General features: G+C 38.2%; 1 protein-coding gene and 1 long non-coding RNA gene across 5 annotated transcripts in view; both read right to left on the bottom strand.

Annotated features, from left to right (window-relative positions):
* LOC143880446 (uncharacterized) overlaps window positions 1-16,171 on the bottom strand; it is a 50,315-nt gene extending 34,144 nt beyond the window's left edge. Inside the window, exons 1-2 of the long non-coding RNA XR_013251701.1 lie at window positions 16,020-16,171; window positions 15,772-15,849 (exon numbers count right to left, since the gene is read on the bottom strand). This is a non-coding gene — a long non-coding RNA (uncharacterized LOC143880446). The remainder of the gene's footprint in view (window positions 1-15,771; window positions 15,850-16,019) is intronic.
* The window catches only part of LOC143880425 (MADS-box protein SOC1-like), a 76,689-nt gene extending 57,014 nt beyond the window's left edge, over window positions 1-19,675 (bottom strand). For 2 of the 4 annotated variants that reach the window (XM_077383429.1, XM_077383438.1), the window contains exons 1-2: window positions 19,541-19,674; window positions 19,165-19,358 (exon numbers count right to left, since the gene is read on the bottom strand). In XM_077383429.1, coding sequence (XP_077239544.1) covers window positions 19,165-19,358; window positions 19,541-19,615 — 269 coding nt within the window. In that variant the 5' untranslated portion in view covers window positions 19,616-19,674. Of the gene's footprint in view, window positions 1-19,164; window positions 19,363-19,540 lie in introns of all 4 variants that reach the window. The other 2 variants (XM_077383447.1, XM_077383455.1) reach the window with 2 other exon arrangements.
* Window positions 19,676-24,041: the final 4,366 nt, after the last annotated feature.

Genomic DNA, 24,041 nt, shown 5'->3' with positions numbered 1-24,041 from the left:
GAGACAAACTTGGTCTGTTAGTTGTCTTAGCTCTACTTATTTATTGCAAGGGCAATGATAAGGATACTTGGAGCCCACCTTTGTGTCTAGAAGACTTGCCTAGTCTCACTAGCACACGTGTTTATTTTCCCTAGTTCTAGAGGGAGTCTTTGACTTACTTGCCCCTCATTTTTTGTAGCGTTATTAGAGAGTCTTTGACTCATTTTTCCCCATATTTTGGTAGCGTTATTAGAGTCTCTGACTCATTTGTACCCCCTCTTTAATGGTACTAGTTTAGGAGTTTATCATTAGTTTAGGAGTTTGTTCTTTAGTGTTGTTACCACTCCTCTTTATTAGAGACTAGCACAGTCTTATTAGAGCTTTGCTTACTTGAGATCTTACTATGTTTGTTTTAGTTGGGACAGTAGTTTGCTTGCTTGGGATTTTGAATCTTTTACTCGTTTTGGGACATTAGTTTACTTGATGTAAATCATTTCATTTCGATACTAGTTGCTTGTTTGAGGTTTCCCCTTTAGCTTTAGGGCTTTGCCCTAGTTTGTTGTTGTGTTTGCATGTTCCCTTTACGGGTGAAAACATTCTTAAAATCCAAAAACATTAAAAATTTGAAACTCAAAAACACTGAAAAATCATTTCAAATTTTAAAAACATTGAAACATTTGAAAAAGTTAAAAGCTTTTAGGAGTGTAGTTAGGAAAGTTTGTTTCAGAACTACGTTGGCTTGATCCTCTCCCATGAGGTACGTAGGCATCTTGGGATTTTTATCTCAAGTGCAGTCAAACTTCTGTAAAAGACATTTCAAATTTTTGTAAATAAATCATTTACCCTTTTTAAAAATACAAAAATCTTTCATAAAATATGTTTTCGAAAAGCTCTTCCTCTAAAGTTAGGAGTTTGTCCTAGATAGAGTGTTTTGGTGTTTTGTGTTTGTTTTAGAGTTACGAGTTTGTCTTAGTTAGGAACACCTCCGTCCGGTCAGTTGGTGATTCACATCACCGACTGATGACTAGAATAGGGTGCATTAGATAGCCCATTATTTTCCCTAGGACATACAGCCTAGTTACACATAGAGTATAGGAACCATTTGCATTAGCTTATGGTTAAAAAACTTATGTTTAGTTAGGACATATAGGGTGTCTTAAAATCTACAATTCACTTGAACCTAAATATTGCTCAAGAAGCTTTAATAACCAGTCTGGTCTTTTAGGTCGAGTCTAGTTTAGTGGTCTAGATGACTTAGGCATCATAGTTTAGAATGGGCGCGAAGAACTACGTTGCCTTGTTTCTCGTAGAGGCGGGGATACGTAGGCAACTTTGGATGAATACCAGACCATTCAAAGAATCGGACGAAAACGTTTAGAGTCTTAGGGTTTGTTGTGTTGTGTCGTGTGTGGTATTGAGTCGTGTTGTATGTTTTGTTGTGTTTTCTTACTTTCCTGTACAGACCTTATACTTCTAGCTGTAGCATGCATGTGTTTGCCCACCAGAACTTAGACACCCATTAGGCATGACACTCATAACTTAGCTATGCTTAGGTGACATTTCTTTATTTATTTTGTATGTGTTTATTATCCCCGGGTCATGCATGTTTAGGTAGACATTTTTCTCGGGGATATTTGTTCCCATTTCACCTGATTTTCGCCCAAAACTCTTCAAAGTTAATAAATAAATGGCATAAGAGACCACGTGCTCGCACTCAGGCAGATTGAGATGCTCTTCGGACCTTCCTCATCCGTAATCAGGCACGAACCCATATATATTTCTGGTTATCCATTGCACAGAGGATTTGTTTTTGGGGTTCCATGGCCTATCCATGGATGGCGACTCTGAGTTATTTTAGATTCGTCTTGGTTTCGAGCCCTGGCTCCGGATCAAGAGGTATCTCTTTCATTTATTGCCACTCGTGCTATGCTATGAGGGTGTCACATACTTCGAGAGTTCCTTGGTAGAGCTCTCCTTCACGTGGATGATCCAAAGGACCAACGGGGGACTCGTTTCCTCGCCGCCTCCTCAGGATCGGGGTCCACACCTATCAATTGGACCTTCCAGAAGGGGCTAAGATACACCCTGTCTTTCACATGTCCCTCTTGAAGAAAAGAGTGCGTGATACAATTGTGATCCAGAGCCAACTTCCGAATATTCTTCCCAATGGAGAGCTCAAAATCCAACCGCAGACTATGATGGAACGACGGATGGTCAAGCGTGGTAATCGGGCCGTGACAGAGATATTGGTGCAATGGACAAATTTGCCAGCAGAAGATGCTACATGGGAATCCTTTCAGTCGTTACAAGAAAGATTTCCGAAGTTTGTGGCTGGTCAACCTTGAGGACAAGGTTGGATTGAAGGGCGGGGTGATGTTACGACCCTCCTTTTGGCAAGACCTTATTTTAGCAAGCTTTATTTTGGGCACTGTTATTTTTATTTTTAGCATTGTTACATTGTCTTTCCTATTTTATTTATTCCATCTTTGGGTTAATTCCTATTCGGGGACCATAGATCGTCTATATAATGTAGATGCCATATGGCTAGTGGATTATGCGAAATTCTATTGCTTTCTTACTTATTGGAAGGCCCGGGTTACGTAGAATCAACCCATTTCTCTTTCTCTTTTCCTCTCTTTTTTAATTTTCTCATCGTTGGGACCTAGGGATCTAACATCTTCCCCTCTCTTTTTTATTTTCTCATCGTTGGGACCTAGGGTTCTAACACAATCTAAAAGCATAAAAGTATGTCGAATTTGCCATGGCCCTACCAGAATCAGCAAGACATTCTTATGATGGCTTTTACTGAGTCACAAATGTGTATATTGAGCCACGACCGGATGAGATGTCCATCATCTAGCAACAATCTAATTCCCAATCCTTCGCAACTTTACGGCATTCCAGGAACCCTAGAAACCTCAATTCTCCACCTGCAAAGAAATCCTAGAAACCTCACACAGAGAGATGACAGAGGTATTTTTGTGAGTAGGTGAAAGACAAAGGAGAGATGGCATAGACGTTTTCAGACATGGAAATTTTCATCATTTTAAAAAGTACTCTTTTGTTGTAAATGACTACCTATTTTAGCCAATTTCAAGGACTAAAAGCGGGTGTCACCAGAATAAAAAGGGGCGAATATATCGACTATATGCAAATGATATCAATACAACTGTGTTTTGTAAGTGCAAACTTACCTTGTCTTATATGTTTAACCAACTGTTATAATTCCCCAAAAGCTATCGGCACCCTATGATAGGGCAACCAGTGACAGGTGGTTAAAGATTATCTGACAACGGGAGTTCGTGCCTATATATTATCAAAGCATGGTTGTGCTGATATCATTTGCATATATATATATATATATATATATATATGGGATTTGTTACGGACCATCACAGAAGGCATTTCGCGGACGGCTGATGCATGAGAGAGTAGCCACCTCATATTAATTAAATGAATAAGACAAAATCCAATCATATGTGGTTGCTCTCCCATGCAATATATATATATATATATATGAGGAAACTGTTGGTGAGCTTAAGCTCACCAAACTTATGGTGAGCTAGCTTGCCCAATCACATGGGGGCCCACTTTGTTAGGATGATCCAAACCATTCATTTGAAAGTCCCTTACATAGATGGGGGGTGTACCAAAAATCAGCTCCATAGGATCATCCTAACCCCTCCATTTGTGGAGGACAAAAATGGACAGACACAAATCTGCCCCATTTTTGTCCTCCACAAATGGAGGGGTTAGGATGATCCTATGGAGCTGATTTTTGGTACACCCCCTATCTATGATAAGGCCTTGCAAATGAATGGTTTGGATCACTCCCCAAAATGTGGGACCCATGTGATTGGGCAAGCTAGCTCACCATAAGTTTGGTGAGCTAGCTTGCCCAATCACATGGGGGCCCACTTTGTTAGGATGATCCAAACCATTCATTTGAAAGTCCCTTACATAGATGGGGGGTGTACCAAAAATCAGCTCCATAGGATCATCCTAACCCCTCCATTTGTGGAGGACAAAAATGGACAGACACAAATCTGCCCCATTTTTGTCCTCCACAAATGGAGGGGTTAGGATGATCCTATGGAGCTGATTTTTGGTACACCCCCCATCTATGTAAGGGACTTTCAAATGAATGGTTTGGATCATCCTAACAAAGTGGGCCCCCATGTGATTGGGCAAGCTAGCTCACCATAAGTTTGGGCCCACTTTGTTAGGATGATCCAAACCATTCATTTGAAAGTCCCTTACATAGATGGGGGGTGTACCAAAAATCAGCTCCATAGGATCATCCTAACCCCTCCATTTGTGGAGGACAAAAATGGACAGACACAAATCTGCCCCATTTTTGTCCTCCACAAATGGAGGGGTTAGGATGATCCTATGGAGCTGATTTTTGGTACACCCCCTATCTATGATAAGGCCTTGCAAATGAATGGTTTGGATCACTCCCCAAAATGTGGGACCCATGTGATTGGGCAAGCTAGCTCACCATAAGTTTGGTGAGCTTAAGCTCACCAACAGTTTCCTCTATATATATATATATATATATATATATGAGGAAAAGGAGTGTGCGGTAGGTGCGGTCGAGGGCCCAAACACATGGGTCCCACATTTTTTGTGTTGATCAAAACCATTCACTTGCAAGGCCCCATCATAGATAGAGTGTGTACAAAAAATCAGCTCCATTGGATCATCCTAACCCCTCCAAAAGTGGAGGGCAAAAATGGGCAAATTTGTGGCAAATGGTGTCTGTCCATTTTGACCTCCACAAATGGATGAGTTAGGATGATCCTATGGAGCTTATTTTTTGTACATACCCCATCTATGAAAGGGCCTTTCAATTGAATGCTTTGGATCATCCTAACAAAGTGGGCCCACATGAATTTGGGGCCCTCGACCGCACCTAAGCTTGGTGCGGTCGACCGCACAATCTTATTCCTCTATATATATTTATATATATATATATGGGATTTGTGCGGTCGACCGCACAACCACATAGGCTCGTCACATAAGGCATTTTGCAGACGGCTGATGCATGAGAGAGTAGCCACCTCATATTAATTAAATGAATAAGACAAAATCCGATCCTATGTGGTTGCTCTCTCATTAGGGGTGTAAACGAGCCGAGCCGAGCCGAGCTTGGCCAGGTTCGGGCTAGAACCAGGATCGGGCTCGGCTCGGCTCGGCCAGGCTCGCGAGCCTTACCGAGCTCGGGTTATATTATGTTCACACCCCTCATCTTCCCTGGACAGCCCTAGTAGTGTAATTTGACTACTCTTTTTACACTATGGGGGGTGGTCCTAGTAACAAATGGGGTTCCAAAAAATGAAGTGACATATTTTGCCCCCCGCCTTTCACTCCATGGACAACCCTTTTAATGTATATATTAATATATAATATATATATATTTAAATATATTAAATTCTTAACGAGCCTTAACGAGCCGAGCCGAGCCGAGCCAAACTCAGGCTCGGCTCGTTAAGGATTCGAGCTGAGCTCGAGCCGAGCTCGAGCGAGCCGAGCTCGAGCGAGCCTCCGAGCTCGAGCCAAAATTGACACCCTTATCTCTCATGCAATAGTCGGTCTGACAAATGCCTTCTGCAATGCTCTCTAATGCAACAGTCGGTTCGCGAAATGCCTTCTACAACAGTCCCTAGCAAATCCCTAGAGCATCTTCTTATATATATATATATATATATATATAGGGGCATATATATAGGGAAATGATATTAACAGTACCCTGTTTTGATATTTCCACTAGAGCATCTTGTTTTTTAGTATTTAAAGAGCTGTTAAAAGGTTATTACAGTTCCCAAAAAGGTCCCACGAGCCCATTAAAAAAGAGAAGACAAGTTGGACCGTGCAATTATTAAAATATGGTTGTGCTGATATCATTTTCATATATATATATATATATATGAGGAAAAGGATTGTACGCTCGAGCGTACCAAGCTTATGGTACGCTCGAGTGCCCAATCACATATGGGCCCACTTTGTTAGGATGATCCAAAGTATTCATTTGAAAGGCCCTTACATAGATGGGGTGTGTACCTTGTGGAGGGCAAAATGGATAGACCACAAATCTGCCCATTTTTGCCCTCCACTTTTGGAGGGGTTAGGATGATTCAATGGAGCTAATTTTTGGCACACACCCACCGGTCCGCTGCTGCCGCAAAACTCCATTGGCCTTCTGAAGTACCAGCTACACACCACCCTCGAATCACCTTAGTTCTAACTACTGATTTGATCAACAGAGCCAATGTACATGTGTAGCTGTCAACCTATTAACTCACTTAGTCAATACTGGAGAGGGATCTTGATCTATCATCCCCAACATAGGGCACATATTGTCACCTCACCATTGTCTGCAACTTGAAAACCTGTCTCTACACCAACTGCGAAAGAGACCTTATGCGTACATGCGCTACCACTCCGTTTCCAATTAGCCATCGAGATCTTAGAAACACTATGAAAATAGTGTTCTACTTGCATCTGAATACTCACAACCCCTGAAATCCAACCAGACATGTGACACCAGATCCCTCCACATCTTTAGGACATACGCCATACCAGCCAATGTACGAACCACTCCATCTAACACCTTGATCTTCGGCGTCCTGATTCACATGACATTACAAATAGACTTGTCACTCAAGGAAACTACACCTGTCTTTTCTCCTATAATGAATCAAAATAGTCCCTCCTAGAGCATACATTAACAGAGAATCCTGAATCCAGAATCCACTCTACATGAGGAGAAGTGAGATTACCTTCGGAGACTGTGAGAACGTCTTTAACCTCTTCACTCTGCTCATCCGTTACAACCACCACCGTATTTGTAGCAGCTGTCGGACCAGTCAGCTCCCTTCAGGCAATCCCACTTGATGTGGCCGTATACCTTGCAACAATAACATTGCACGCCTTTTCCACTGACCCTGAATCTTGACCTCCTTTTCCTGATCCCTTGTTAGATGACCTTCCTCTTTGATTCCCACCATGAACAACCAGCTCATGCTCTTGACTAGGTTTCTATAGGTTTATTACATTTATTGATGCTTTCTCTCTTGTAATCATCTTTGAGAATGTATTGTGAGCTTTACATTGTATTCGCCTACAAAGAGGCAAGATAGCTTGTTACTTCTTCTCTTCATTGTATTTGGCAACAAAGGGCGTCGGATTTAACACCCTTGGAGCTTGGACGCTCGGATTGTACTTGGCGGAAGGAACGCCGTATTTAAGTTCCTTGGAAGAAGACTAGTGGAATCCTCAATGAGACAAACTTGAGAAGATTGGAGTAGGTCTTGGGTTTAAATCTTTGTGTACTATAAATCTTTGTGTCTCTTGTGTGGTACTTATCTCTCTCTCACTCTCTCATTCGTGGTTCCTCTTGCATTTTCATATTTGTGTTGTGAGAGTAATTAGCATAGGCATTAAACTTAAATATCTTTACCTTGCTACTTTAGTTACCAATCCACTTAATTAAGTCAATAATCAACAAAGCTTTTGAATTTGTATTAATTGGTAATAATTGTTTTAAACTCAACTATTTGAACTTAATTAAGAAAAGATAAAACTAGGGTGATTTTAGGAAAAGTGTTTTAAAAGGAAAAGTTTTATAAAAACACCCAATTCCACCCCCTCTTGGGTTGCCTAGTGGGATTTCACTTGGTATCAGAGCTAAAGGCTCTTATATAGATTTTTGAACTTTCAACTTTCTTCAAGAGAAAAGATCTATATCGGCAATCTAATGGCTTCTAGACTTCCTTGTTTTGATGGAACCGACTAAGGATCTTGGTCGATCCGTATGATGTCTTAAATAAAGAGTCTAGATAGTGAATTATTAAAAGTAATTGAAAATGACTTTGTATTAAACTCCAAATCTAAAAGAATTAGTAAATATGATAAAACATTATATTGCTTGAACTCAAAAGCAATGAATGCAATATGTTGTGCCTTACCTTCTCATATGTTTGATAAAATAGCTAATTGTAAAAATGCCAAAGAAATATGGACCTCACTTGAAAATGTGTTTAATGTTAAATATTTTATGGCATTAGAAAACAACAATGAAGAAAATAATGATTTTGATAAGGATGATCCTCTTACAATTGATGAACTTCTTGATGGATGTAAGAAACTAAATGATGCCTTAAATCTTGAAGTCTCCAAGAATTAAAAACTTAAAAACTCTCGCAACTCAATTTCTAAGGAATTTGAAAACCTTGAAAATGCTTATCAAAATTTGCTAAAAGAAGAAAGGAAGTTAAAATGAAAACAACAAAAAATTATAAAAGAAAATAGAGGAATTAAAAACAAATGAAGAGAAACTAAGGATAAACACATCTCATGAACTAAATATTCTAAAAGAAGAAATTGAAGAGATAAAATTGGAAAAAGAAAAACTAGAGTTGAAAAACAAATCCTACATGTAATGAATGCTAAACATGTTTGTGTACCTATGCATTCTTGTAGTTGTTCATCTAGATCCTCATCTACCTATTCGTATGATTCATGTGATTATTGTAGTTGATTAGGTCATCACAAATCCATGTGTAGACTTAGGTTTGTGAAATCTTGCAAATATATGTGGACTAGAAAAGATGATTTATTTCGTAGAACAAACTTGCATGGACCCAAGCTGGTTTGGATTCTAAAACCCCAAACTTGATCTATTTATGACTTAGTAGATGTATGGATGTGCTTCAATATTTATATCATATGAAAATGATCGTTTGGATACAAAAATGTCTATCTTGCTTGAATGCCATGTATCCATATTTTGAGCTTAAATATTTATCTTTTTGAAAATCCAAAGTCTATATGGTTAAAACTTGATTTATATTATACTTTGACACATTGCACTAAATTGTTATATCAATTAGAAAAGGTTCCCTAGATATCTCACTTGATGTCTAGTTTATGTTTGAGCTAAAATTATCAAATCGTATGGAATGTATGCTTCTAGATACAATATGCTTGATTCTCATGTATTTAGTTAGTCTTAAGCTTAAATGCCATATCCTTTGTGTTTAGTTGGGTGCTAGATGTCACATTCTTTTTTCGTTGCATCTAGCCTCATATGTGTTTTAAAGATAACATCTTTTTTTAAAGAAGCAACTTATAGATACAATAGACTTATATTGTTTGATTCTTGGTATCTATATGTACTACTCTAAGTGCACTCACTAAGACTTAGATCCTTTTACACTTAGTAGCCATCCACATGACATGCAACTCTAGAACTTAATGTGAAAATCATAGTTGGTCCTTCATGATTATCAACCCCTCTTTGCACATGAGTTCATGATAAACTCACAAGTCATATCCTTCATATTTGAACTCTAGTTTTGGACAAAATTAGCATGTGCTAGATTATTTGGTATTTAGTATATTTATGATATTATTTCTAGCAAATCTATGGATCTATATGCCATGTCTAGGAAAATCAATGAATATCCTTAGACATCTTTCTTGCCATAGGTGAGTAAATATGGTTCTAAGTCCCTATGCACCTAGTTGTCCTTCACCCACTCACAAGACTTCTATTATGTGCTAAAGTATCATCACTATATATAATACGAAGTCTTTGATGAGTCATGTATATTTGTATTCCTAAAAGCTTATAATGAAGCTTATAATGAATATCCTCTCATGACTAGTATGGAATTAAAATTTTAGATGATATGTATTTAGTCATGGTAGTTCTTCTTGGGAATACATATGTCCAAGGTGTTCACTTGATATTTATCCTTAGAGTCCTTCGATCCATCCCTAGATTCTTATAGAATATATTTTGTAGGAAAAATTGAAAACGGTCTAGATTCAATGTATTTAAGTAAAATTAAAAACATCTTGTGAATCTAATATCTTATTTGGGCATATTTCACCTTGGTGGTTGATGCTCTATACCTTGTGATGGGAACATGTGTCTCCCACACATTTTAGTTTGCCTATGAGCTTATGCACTTTGTGCCTAATGCCTTGTCTTTATATTGGTGGTTTGTGGATGTAAATACAAACGTTTGGATCATGCACCTTATATGTCATGGTCTTTATGTCCAAACACGGTAGACTATCCATGAATGTTTTGATACAAATTATATCTTCCTCATGATTACCCATAGTGGTATACTCACTCATGAGTCATGGATGTCTCTCGTAGACATGGTACTTTATTGTCCATTCTTCTATGTCTAAATCCTATAAAATTGAGCCAAATTGGTATATTTAAATAATCTATAGCTATCAACCATGATTGGTAGTATCTACATAATTGAGATGTCAAACCTTAACCTTAAAAGCTACTCAATTAGTGCCCATAGCCCACTTTGGCCAAAGGGGGAGTCGGTACCTTCACAATAATTAAAATAGTTAATCAATTGGCCTTGTACCACCATCTCAATCATGAATAGGTATATGTATTTGTGTGATCTCCCTAGCTTGTTTGCATGCTATATACTTAGGGAAGAAAATTTGAAATTGTACAAAATGATATCACACTTATGAGAAGCATGAGCTAGACTATGGCTATCATTTTGATCATGATAAACCGACACTTAAAGAGTAAGTGTCATTGTAGCCCAAGGGTTGAGTCTAACTTGGTATCTTTTGAAAAATATAACAAAAAATCCTTGGAGTCTATGTGAGGACAACCCTTTGGATTCATACATTGCATGATTCGTTTTCAAAGGGGGAGCTTTAAAGTTAATCTTGTCCTCTATGTCTTATCATATGATTCTAAATGTGTATATCATTCCTCATATGATAAGTACACTCATTTGGAGCATGGTTTCTCCATTTGGGTTGTTTTGGCATTGTCTTGTGCTTGTATGTGTATTTTGAGTTTAAGACAAGTAAGCCCATAGCCTAGATTTTAAGGTCATATCCTATTAGACTTACCTTGGATCATCTATTTGATCTCATTTTGTATCATTTTTATATCAATAAGTGGTAATTGTCATTCCAAGGATAAGTTTCCATTTTAGTGGTCTACCTTGTGTATTCCCTAGAATCTCTTTCATAGGATCTTTCTTAGAGTTGTTTATCTTAATTCATATGATTTGACATCATTATCATGTGTTTCTAAAGTTATTTAGCATATATAATCATAATAAGTTTCTTTGTTGGCCATGTATTCACTTTCATGCCTTTGGCCTATTGTGTCATGTCATGCCTTACCATATAGGTTTCGCCTAAGGCCAATGATAATGACAAAGGGGGAGAGCTTACTAGTATTATATTTAGAATCATATGAACCATAATGACTTGTGTGCATTGTCCATTTTGATATTCCCCACATATTTGTGCTTTAACTTGCATATAGGGCTGCAACTTGGGTCGGGCGGGTCGGGTTTTGGAGAACCCAACCCTACCCGAGAAATATCTCAGGTCGGGTCGGGTCGGGTTTTTTTTCGGAAAATCCACGATTCCCAAACCCGGCCCTACCCATGATAAATCTCGGGTCGGTTCGGGTCGGGTCGGGTTTTTTCACGTTAACGCAATTTTTTAAGGAACATTCTTGTTTGGCAAGGCAACTCAACTCATAGAAGCAGAAATTACACTCACATTACACTTGAATCAAACAATGCTGTAATCAAACAATGTTGTAATTACAATCAAACAATGCTGAATCAAACACTTGAATCAACTCAACTCATAGAAGCAGAAATTACACTCACATACATTAACAGTGGGTGCGTGGGTTTTCACTTTTAACTTTTAACTAACAATAGAAAAAAATGTATATACTGTAACTTATCTAACTCGGGTCGGGTCGGGTCGGGTCGGGCCCCTTCAAACCCGGCTCGACCCGAGATTCATGCGGGCTTTTGAATGCTCAACCCGGCTCGACCCGAAACCCATGAAACCTGAACCCAACCCAAGTTATTTTCGGGTCGGGTCGATGCGGGTCGGGTAAAACCCGGCTCGAGTTGCAGCCCTACTTGCATATCTTTAACAAAAAAAAATGGGATTTCATGATCAACTTTTTGAATTTTGTGTTAAATCCTTAATATCATTGTTGATCCTCATTAATAGAAGTATATTGTACTTGCTCATCCTCATTTCTATGAAGTTGAGTGGTTATCATGTGTGCTTTTACCTTTTCACTCAAGTACCTATGATATATCTCACTGTCATGTCATGAAATGTGCGAAAAGTTAACCATATGCATGACAATTCAAAAGGGGAAGTTCTTAACTTTCATTATACCTATTCTTGCTCATCATGATGAGTCTATAACTACACATGACCTCATGATAAGATTCTAATAGGAATTCAAATAATTTGGGGCTTACCATGCTAAACTTCAAATTTTGATTATTTCCTTCAAGATAAGTATATTATAAGCCTTATAATGTCATATTATTCATGTTTGATTAGGTCATGGGTGTATATGAATGTTTTTCATGTTTTGTATATTATCACACCCAAAATTGAGCTAAAATGGAATGTCTCTTTGCTTTTTCTCCAACATAGACTTGATTTACATTTGGTATCTTGTTTCTATGTTGATATGCTCTTATCGTGGAATTTATACCTTGTTTATCTTGTATTCATGATAAGAAGTTAGGGGGAGCATCAATATTCATTGAATATCTTTCATGCTTTGTATTGTGCTTAACTGTTAATCCTTCCTTTTTGCTTATGCTAAAAGGGGGAGAATTATGAAATTGATTAGATGTCCATGATTCATATGCATTCTATACTGTAATTTGGTAAATCTAACTTATGCATATGTTGAGGGGGAGTAGTTATGCTTATATTGTTTATCTAATCCTCATAAGAGGTTCCTCACACCGGGAGATTGTTAGCCCAAGGGTTCTCATAAGTTCATTCAATCACCTTGTTTCGATGATTAACAAACCCAAATTGATTAATTCTTTATGGACTAATATGTTGCCTTGAGTGTTGTGCTATAGACAGGTAATTCACAGGTCAAGAAATGCTAGCACACACCATACATGGCCTATGCTTGAAGATGAACCAAACACAGTACAAAGGAGCTGGAGCATACTTAGATCCATCATACCTTGGAGGTACAACCAAGAAGAAGTTCAACCTTGAAGATCCCAAAGCAAGCCATGCACTCAAAGAGAAGATCAAGCAATGGCTACCTCAAGAGTGTGATAAAAATGGTAGATTGTATCACCTATCTATTTTGTATTTTCTCTAGTCAAGGCACATCTTAAAACCCCTAAAAATATATTTTTCAAAGAGACCAACAAGCTTAAAGTAGGACTTAAATGGATAAGTGAATGGCCATGGTGGTGTACCAACATGTTGGGACCCATATGCCATTCCATCACATTTGAACAAAAACCGAGTTTCGAAGGCCAACCTGGACCAGCAACTAAATTCTATCAAAACTTACTTAAAACATTTTCAAATATTTTTGAAAATATTTTTAACAGATAACTCTTATTTTTCTCATATCCGTAGAGTATAAAAACGTCGAAATCCGACGAGAAACGAAGGAGATATGAATTTTCGAACATAAGAGCTGAAATCTGGAAACCAGGTACGGAACTCCGTAGAATCCCACGGAGCTCCATGGAATCCCACGGAGCTCCGTGGAGCAACCTGTCCCAAAATAAAAAAAATGAGTAACGGTCGCTACGGAGCCTTCGTGGGTGCCTCCGTACAAGCTGTTGGAGACTCCCAAACGGTCATATAATGTTCGGACTCTATATATACGTATTGTATGGGTTCAAAACTTGATGATGAACATGTTCCAACTCTAAGAAACCCTTGAAAATCATTTGGCCATTATTTTTGGGTAAAATCTCTCTCCATCTCACTTGTACTTTAATCTTAAGGAATTCTTTTGAGATTGGATTAGGCATTACTTGTAATCATCTTTGAGAGTGTATTGTGAGCTTTACATTGTATTCGCCTACAAAGAGGCAAGAGAGCTTGTTACTTCTTCTCTTCATTGTATTTGGCAACAAAGGACGTCGTATTTAACACCCTTGGAGCTTGGACGCTCGGATTGTATTTGGCGGAAGGAACGCCGTATTTAAGTTCCTTGGAAGAAGACTAGTGGAATCCACAAGGAGACAAACTTGAGAAGAGTGGAGTAGGTCTTTGGTTTAAGACCGAACCACTATAAATCTTCGTGTCTCTTCTTTGGTACTTATCTCTCTCTCACTCTCTCATTTGTGGTTGCTCTTGCATTTTCATATTTGTAATGTGAGAGTAATTAGCATCGACATTAAACTTAAACATCTTTACCTTGCTAATTTGGCTACCAATCCGCTTAATTAAGTAAATAATCAACAAGGCTTTTGAGTTTGTATTAATTGGTAATAATTGTTTTAAACTCAACTATTTGAACTTAATTAAGAAAAGATAAAACTAGGGTGATTTTAGGAATAGTTTTTTAAAAGGCAAAGTTTTATAAAGACACCCAATTCACCCCCCTCTTGGGTTGCCTAGTGGGATTTCAGTTATGGATTCAAAGACATGAGGAAATAGAGGAATGCGGGCAATGCCAAGCACGAGAAAAATGAATTACAAGTATATTCTAGATGACAAAAGGACACGACTACTACTTCTCAAAATCCCTTCTTGTTGGACTCACCAACTTCAGGTTGTCACCCATGTAACGAGTCAAGCCATGTATGAACTTCAGGTTGGGTACACAACCCCCCTCTCCCACCCAAATCAATCTATAAAAATTTAATCTTTCAATCTGTTGGAAATTGTGAATGAAAATTAATATTCTTTGTTTTGTGGAAAGACTTTGTAGTCTTCTAGTTAGTTATTGTGTGTGGAAAATATAAAGTCTTTTGTGTTTCCAAGAGTTCTTAAAGTCTATCTAAATTATCAAAGAGTCAAATGGTGAGTTCCTATGTAGATACTTAGAATACCTAAATGACACATGGGAACTACAACTATGTGGTTAATGTATTTGAGTCTATAAGTATGGAGTCATTGTTGTAGAGATTGTAAGCTTAAAAAGCTTCAAAGAAAAGCTTAGAGAGAAGCTTCAAGGGTTAAGGATCAAGGGAGAAGAAGTGTAGAGATTTCTTGTAAGTTGTTTTGAGATATATAAGAGTGTTTTTATTTTGGTGTTACACATTGTGTTTTGGTGGAGTTGTACAAGTGCCCTTTGGCCATGTATCTTCAAAGCTCCGTTACCTTTCTCTTATGATCAGAACACTAATATCGATCCATGCAATTGGGGCCAACACAATCAAATAATTTTTAAAAAATAAGCTTAAAATGAATAAAGACACAAACCACATCAGATTTGTTGGAAAGTTGGTAAAGCCACACCAACTTACTAAACTCATTAACAAAATGAACAAAATAACAATAATCAGAAGTAGAAGAATTAGAAGTGAAAAGGATTGAAAGAATGACAAGAATACAAAACAAAAGGAAGTCAGGCTGGCAAGAGCAGAAGACGGCTTCTATATTCTCCAAAATGGAATTCTAAAAAGTGATGAAGAAAATGCCTAATAACACATGGAGAAGTGTATCTTAGGAATTGATGCCATGTGACCAAAAGAACTCATTCATTAATAAGTGTGCAGTCGGCTATTTATTAAAGAACCTATGCGTTAAGAGACAGTAGATGTTAGCTCTAATTGTGCCACAAAGGAGGAGGATCACTGTTTTTTATTTTTAATAACACATATCAGGGAGATCTTCGAAAGAGACTTCATTATTGGAATATATTTGATGCTCACAATGTAAATTTTGGAGAGCTAGAAACATGTAAAACATTATGGAGATGAAAACGCTAGATGGAGTAGAAATACCAAAATAGCCAACCTGAGATATAGGTAAACCTTGGTCTTTCCTGACACGAATCTGATCTTGAACGAGGTATTCAAAGGGCACCAGGTGATTCTGGAGATCCGACATAAGGTCATTGGCAAAATCTATATCAATATACAACACAAGGAACTTGGTAGGCATACATAGAAGTCATGCAATTGTTGAACTCGATTCGATTTGTTTACTTGGTAGTAGTCATAGCTTAATGGACATGGCAACGAAAAGATTGACAAATAACTCACTCAGTCATAGCGGATCGTGAAGGAGAGTCAAACCAATGTGATCTCGATTGGCCAGACCTAATCCCATGATATTTATGTTTCTTTCAAGAGTAAATAGTTGGTATGATCGGGTTACATAGGAATGCCATGCATGTTGAACATTACTGTATGAAATCTGGCAAAAAAAAAGAAAAACTATTACGGTATGAATAGAGGATGATCGGCGATGTAATCGCAAGTGAGAGGACATGTGATGAAAATCTGGTAGTGAACATTGTGTCGACCATGACGGAGAGCAAGAATGGGAAAAAAAAAATTAAGATCTCATGCCCAGTCTTATGATAACGTATAATTCTTTTTAATTTTCGTAATGCTCCACATAGCTTTAATCTTAGGAGGTGACCTATATTAATTTATGTACGAATCAAGAGATCTTGACGGATAGTCAACCAAGAATAATCGAAAGCCCACAATAGTGAAAACTTTTTAAATACAAGTAACATAGGAACGAAAACCTAAACTAAAATACTTAGTTGGCATGATTATCTTTTAAGAGAAAGGAAGCAAAATGGTAGTCAACAAAATTAGTATCTCTAAAATTCGCATATACCTTCTAAGGAACACATGTGCTGGGCTAACCTTAACAGTCTAGCTAAACAAATAATGATATATGATCCTTTGAGATCAAGAAGGATATTAATCAATTACATAGCAAGTTGCATATGTGAGCAAGATTTCACAAGAGGTGGAAAACAATAGTATGCCAAAGAATAGAGTTATAAAGGCCCATATTTGGAAGGAGTGTTCATTTTGACAAATCCTCAACGATAGTATTGCAATTTAAGTTTCGAAAGGAGGATGAGATAAGATCTTATCATATTAGATGGAAATTGTAAGTACTGATGTACAACATGAAGATTCTACCATGTAGAATTCAAACAAACCTATTCAATAAAGCATCAAGAAGAAATCCTCATGGTACTGCTTCTACTCTAGGAATGACACACTTTGGAGTGTTAACAAACGGTAGAAAATTAAGAAAATAAAGAGAAACTACCTAGATATATTTTTGTGAATGAACTTTGCAGATCAAATAGTGAAGCAAATCCCAATCAAGTGTAGGATAAATAGAGACAAGAACAACTTCCCAAATGGGCTGTCTAATTTAGCAAATCGCATCTTTATCTTAAGACATCCTCATGTTACAAATATCTCAGAACGAAAAAAAATTTCATTCTTATGTTGTTGCATCATCACATACTAACTTTTTCCCTCGGCAAGAAAAGGATAAAAACTATATCCATCAAATCATAGGGCCGATCGAATATATAGTATAGAAAGCCTCTTAGTTTCAACCCAAATTTTAGGGACATGAGGATCTAAGGACATCAATGACAGGTATCCAAGATAGTCGACACTATTCGAGATTTATTTAAAAATGAAGCTTAGAAAATAAATTTAAGAAGATACATTTACATTAGTAAATGCTTTACTTATGCTACTTTTGAACCTTCACGTTTTTTAAATTTAAGTAGACAGGTTTCCAGTTAGTATAACTCAATCCTCATGACTGAATTGTCCAAAACAAGGGAAGAAAAATGGAAAGTTCAATAGCCATCATAGAAAACTAGGGAAGAAAAATGGGAACTTGAGGACAGTAAGAAAAAAAATATAGGAGAAAGTTTTAAAGACAAATGGAAACTTGGGAGAAAGGAAGCTTCCTTTGTACCAATGGAAACGATGGGGAGCTCCAAACACCAAATGAGTTTCATGGCTTAGACTAAGGGGAGGCGAGAGACCACAAAATCATCGTGACGACCACAAGAGCGATCATTTTTTTATTATATTGGGTTCTGACTCTAATCCAGTCCATACTAACTAAATAGAGATAAGGGTTTGTAAGCAAAAAATTCTACAATTCTCACTGTGGTTAGTCTTAATCTAAAGCTAGAGATGATCCGTTTGTATTAATGTATGGTTGAACTATCATTCTCGAGATTGTTTTAATCAAGAAAGAAAAACTAAACCTAGCAAAGAGATAAAACCCTAAATGTGAAACAAACCCTAGCAAAGATTGTTTCAAACGACTGAGAAGTTTTGTAGCTTTTGGATATTAACTGAAACAATATCATTTGAAAACTGATATTGGTTTAGGGTTCAAGCCAGCTTGGATAGAAGAAGAAAAATTGAAACCAGTAATAACAAATCTTTCAAAGGTATCGGAACCTTGAGAGTTCCTCAATGAGTACTCTTTTGTCCAAAAAGAGTATCTGTGTGATCATAATAAATATGGAAACTGTGCATTCCTATTAGATACACTACTTTCATGTTTTGCCGACAATTTGGAGGTTTCTATAGATGGTTTCCATAAAAGTACATGTGTCACTGCTTCTATTGCAAAAAAATAATAGAAGTGAAAACACCCATATGGGAGCTTATCAAGCCTTCACCAAAAGAAGATTCAATAGAGGCACAACAAAAGACAAAACCCATATGCTGGATGATGCCTAAAATCTCAAACTCGCCATGGAAAGAAGGATTAGAAAACGAATAGGAAACCCTATTTTTAAGGATAGAAACATCTACTAAACCCTAATTTTAAGGAGAGAAACGTCTACTAGAAGCATCAGATTTCAAGATGATATCATTTTTTTCGCCAATCAGATCACAAAAAAGGTTGCACCAGTACAGAAGAAGAAGAAGAAGAAAATGGTTCTTTTGTCTGACAAAGAAAGAGAGCAACAGTGCTCTTAGTACTCTTGTTCTTAGATTTAGATCAGAATCAAATAGAGATCAGCTTTCTCGCATTCCAATTTAGGTTTTGTTGAGAAATCCACAGAAACTGTTGGGTAAAGATCAGATACTAGAGTCTCTTTTTTTTTGAAATGGCTCAGATACTACAGTCTTCCATTTAAAAAGAAAGAGAGGGTGACAATTCAATGAGAAATTCAGCTTTAAAACACACAAAAGAAAAAGAAAAAAAAAAGGTTTTCTCCTTGGCTCGAGAAAAGTCCAAGCTATAAGGACCAATACAAAAGGAAACAAAAAACAAAAAAAAAACACAAAAATTTTTTGCTGGAAACCAGAAACCAATGCAACTCCAAGAGTTCTATTTTTCTACTGATAGAAAAAAGGAGGTCGAAAATTCATAAAGGTTCAAACTTACCTGGAATTAGAAAATTCATAAAGCTTCCCTCTTGGAGAAAAAACGATGAGACCAACCTCAGCATCACATAGAACTGAGAGCTCAAAAGCCTTCTTAAGAAGACCATTTCTACGTTTCGAGAAAGTCACTTGTCTACTCGTTGCATTCTCAATCCTTCTCATCTGAGTTTTTCCCCTCACCATCTCTTCTTCTTCCTACCTTAGAAAAAAAAAAAAACATCAAATTTGGTAAGAAAAGAAAACCCAGATCAAATTTGGTAAGAAAAGAAAACCCAGATGACCTAGATAAACACAGATCTAAGACAACATTCAATCTGAAGATCAAATGAAACAGAAAATATATAAAAGAAGGAAAAAAAGCAAAGAACCGAACAAACCCTTTTCCTTATTCTCCTCTCTCTTTCGCCAACACCAGAAAAAGGAAAGAAAAGAGGTAGTAATGAAAAGAGCATCCATCTTTTTCTTCTAGTTTCGGTAAAGTGATTTTGTTTTAACGGTACAGTAAAAAGTCTAAAATTTCAGACAACTGTTAAAGAGTAACCCCCACTCTGAGACCCACCAACGTACGAGAAAATTAAAACGTCAACATCGTCCGTACAGTTCCGTACCCACGCGACGAATCAAATCTCGACACGTAAATTTGGTAGTGGCACATCGCGATCTTCGCCATCACCATTAGATTACAGACCGCGTCACGTGGTTCCTCCTTGTTAGGCGGGTCAGTCAAGCATTCACCATCTTTTTCCCTCCCCACTTCTTTTAATATCCACACCCCTTCTTCTTCCATTAATAAAGAGTTTTTATACGGTGCAAGTCCATGAGTTTCTATACGGTGCAAGTACATATAGTCCAGTAGAGTTTCTTAATAGCGTAAGCCCGTATACTCTAGTATTGTTCAAAAGGTAAAGTACGACCCACACTATATGATGATCTAAAGTTCTAAACCGTCCATACAGAAATAGGTTGTGCCCAAAAACATATTTCCTAGCCCTCCGATCTATTTTTAAGGTTTCCATAATATGCTGCTACTTTTGGTTGTCTGAATTTTTTTTGATTCTTGGGACTTTTGTGGAATTTCCGCAGGAAACCCACGTTTGGTTGGTGGGCCCAAAATTTTCCCAGGAACCAAAATAACCCTGCACGAAATCCTAGGAAGGAAAAAAAATACTCCCGGGAACCAAAAATAAGCTTGCTGAAGAATTATTATTTTTCCTCCCAACAGTTCAAGCAATCAAACAAAGAAAATTCCCACCGTAGTCCTGTTAACCAAACATGGGATTTTTATTTTGCCAGGATACTTCCAGAAAGTTTTTTTTCCTACCAATCTCCCAGGAAGTTTTTTGTCCACAAAAATCCCAAGAACCAAAAATATTCCGGCAACCAAATGGATCTCGCCCATCAAATGAACAGTTTGAATCATCATGACTGTACAATATTTTTTGAAAAAAACACTAGACTGCTATAAAGGCTCATACTATAAAAAACCTCTAGCCCAGTATTTTGCAAAAGATAGGGCTTACACCATAGAAAATAAATAGGTTGTGCCCAAGAAAATTATTTTAATAGATCCTTGCCCTTCAATGTGGAGAGGGTCTTCTTGTCGAAATATTTTTGGGTTACAACTGATTTATGTTTGTGGCCCATCAAATGGTCGGTTTGAATCTTCCTATGTAGTAAGCCAACTGTTTGGATCATCCTATGGTTTAAGCCGTACATACTTTTTGAAAAATACTAAACTATGAAACCCGACCGGACTCATATGGGTGCATTGTGACTTTTTTTAAATATCTCTTGACTAACATAGAAAATTATTTTCCAATATATTGATACAATTGTTTTGATTGAGGTGATCATGTTTGTTATGTGAAAATATAATATCCTTAAAGTTATACACTTGATGACATAATTTAGAAATTTTTTGTGTGAAGGTTTTTTTTTTGTACAATCTTTACAATTAGTCACTATCCTACGCTAAAAAATGAAAATCCGACCCGAGAAACTATCTTGGGTAGGGTCAGGCTTAGGAATCTCAGGTTTTCCTTGTAAAAAATTAGACCCGACCCGAACCAAGATAAATCTCGGGTAACGTAGGGTTTTGGAAAACCCGACCCGCCCGGCCCTAGTTGCACCCAAAACAATCAATTCCTCGGAATGTTCCTATCTCTCCCACATATAATTTAGCCGATCGACATTGCTTTTTAAAAAATATTGGACTGCACAGACTTACACCCAATAAAAAAACTCCTCTTTCCATTACAGGAAAAAAATAAAGGAAAAGGGTCAAGAGGGATGACGTGGAGTCTCAAACCATTGGCCGAACTTGAAAAGATTCTCTCAATCAATCAATCAACCTCTCTATCTATATATATCTCTCTCTCTCTCCGTGTCACACGATTCCACACGTCGAATATTTTTTTCCATTTCTGTGTTACACAAAGGTTTCGTTCTTCTCTCTCTTTACTCTATCTGTGGGGACCTTGCCTTTCTCTCTCACGCTTTTCGCTTGTTTTGAGAAATTATATTATTAATCTTCCTGCATCTTACACTTACCTCTGCAACTACTTTCACCTGAAAGGATAAACATATCCAACGGCTGTAATAAACCCATCGTTTATGTGGAATAAAACGACCCGTCCAACCTCAGATGGGAGGAATATTTTATCGTCATCGTCACCAGAAATTTTCCAGAGAGTTGGGGACTTAATTAAGGCTAATTATTTTTAACTACCCTCTTTTAATATATCCACAAATTCAGCTTGTCATTTCATTTTTTATGTGACTTTTGAGAGCTTTTTGGGAACGGTAATAATAACCTTTGACATCTGTTTAAATAATAAGACATGTTGAGTTAGTGCAACTATCAAAACATGGTAGTGCCAATATCAGTAGACTTAATAAATAATAAAATAATTGTAAGAGACTACTGATATTTGCAGTACCATGTTTTGATAAGTGCACTAACTCGTCTTGCAAACCCCAAAAAACTATCTGAAGCCCATTAGAAAAGAAAAGATAGGCTGAGTTTGTGCAAATATTAAAACATGATGGAGAGAGCTAAGGCCCTCTTTGGGGTGGAGGAGTTACATGAAAAATTTGGGAAGGAAAAATATTTCACGGGCCGGTTGTTGCATGAGAGAGCAGCCACCTCATATGAATTGAATGAATAAGACAAAAACTGAGCCTATGTGGCTGCTCTCTCATGCAACAGCCAACTGTAGACACCCCATTTTGACAGCGCCCTAAACCCGTGTATCCGAATGAAATCCCGAGGTCAGGCGGAAAATGAATGGAATTAATCTGAGCCTAACCCGATTGGCAGTTGGAAATCTCAACCCGAATTTCACGAATCAACCCAGGTCGCACCCCAACCCGTGTCTCGAGCTCGAGCCGGGCGTAGTTTAAAGAAATATAAAAGGGAGTATGAATTAGCAGGGCATGGGTGTGCCAATACTGGCTTACCATAGGCAAATAAAAAAAAAAGAAAAAAAAAAAGATTTTTATTCCGCCCCCTGTTTCTACCCGAGCCACCCCCCTGTAAGGATAAGAGTAGTTAAAATACACTAGATGGGGTTGTCTAGAGCAAAAAGGGGGGGGGGCAAGTATATCACTCTTCAAAATAGGGGCTTGGGCAAAGAGGAAATCAACCCATCCTTAAGGGTATTCTTGGATGTTCACATTGCTTGCTTGAGAAGCAATAATTCCAAGCCATAGGATCAATCAAAGAAAATGTGTGGGTAGGATGAGGTGAGGAAGAGATTTTCTAGGGTTTGTAAAGGCAATGGAGGAGATCAAGGGTGGAGATCACCCAAGAAGAGGAAGATGCCACATAGAGGGTTAGGATTAGAGTTAGGGATTCAACCCTAAGTATAAAACAAAGGGGAGTTCTTGCATGAGGGAGGGAGAGGAGCTCATCCATTTTCAAAAAAAAAAAAACAAAGAAAAAAAGCAAACCACAGCCACCACCTTCTTCTCCGGCGAGCTTGCCGGAATCCGGCAAGCCTGCAACCTCCCCATCTTCCTCTTCCTCTTCCATTCCTTTCTACCTCCACTTCCGCAGCCACAACCTCCATCTCTGCAAATCTGAGCCACCATCAAAACCCACCCAAAACCCAAAAAAAAAAATCAAGAACAGAGGGAGGAGCTCTGCCACCATCACCTTCCTCTTCCTCCGGTCAAAATCCGGCAAAACCCTAGCCAACCACCACTACCAAAAACCCATCCTGCCCAAACCCCCCACAGCCGCCACCTTCTTCTCCGGCAAGCTTGCCGGAATCCGGCAAGCCCGCAACCTCCACCATCTCCTCCTCCACCATAGCCATCTCCGGCCGAGCCTCCCCCACAACCACCACCACCATAAACCACCCCAAACCGCCACCTCTGCAACATTACCACCACCATAAACCACCCCAAACCGCCACCTCTGCAACTCCACCTCCACCGCAACCCACCCATTTGCCCTCCACCCACCTCCACCATCCTCCACCTCCAGCACCACCACCTCCAAACCCTTCGAAAATCCCCTCCATCTCCATCCTCACCTCCCTCCAAACCCAAAACCGAAATCCCCTTTCTCTACACCCCAACAAAACTGAAACCCATTTCAAAAAAAAAAAAAACCCAAAAAAGCCACCACCGGACCATTACCCTCTTCAAACCCAACGCCGCCGCCCATCCATCCACCTTCTTCCACCTCCTCTGCCACCCAAACCACCCTCCTCCCCCAACACAGCCGCCCATCATCTCCTTACCTCCACCCTCGGCCACCGTTCCCCACCACCTGCAACTCCATCGCCGACCCCCTTTCACCTCCTCCAGCCACCGAAACCCGCCGAAATCCTCTCCCCCACCTCGTGGTTTCTCCCAACCCTCATTAAACCC

The sequence above is a fragment of the Tasmannia lanceolata genome, unplaced genomic scaffold, assembly GCF_043159265.1.
Source record: "Tasmannia lanceolata isolate RefF3 unplaced genomic scaffold, GAP_Taslan_0.1 ptg000002l, whole genome shotgun sequence".
In the NCBI taxonomy this organism is placed as follows: domain Eukaryota; kingdom Viridiplantae; phylum Streptophyta; class Magnoliopsida; order Canellales; family Winteraceae; genus Tasmannia; species Tasmannia lanceolata.
The sequence above is the reverse complement of the archived record's forward strand: the minus strand, read 5'-3'. Positions and strand labels throughout refer to the sequence as shown.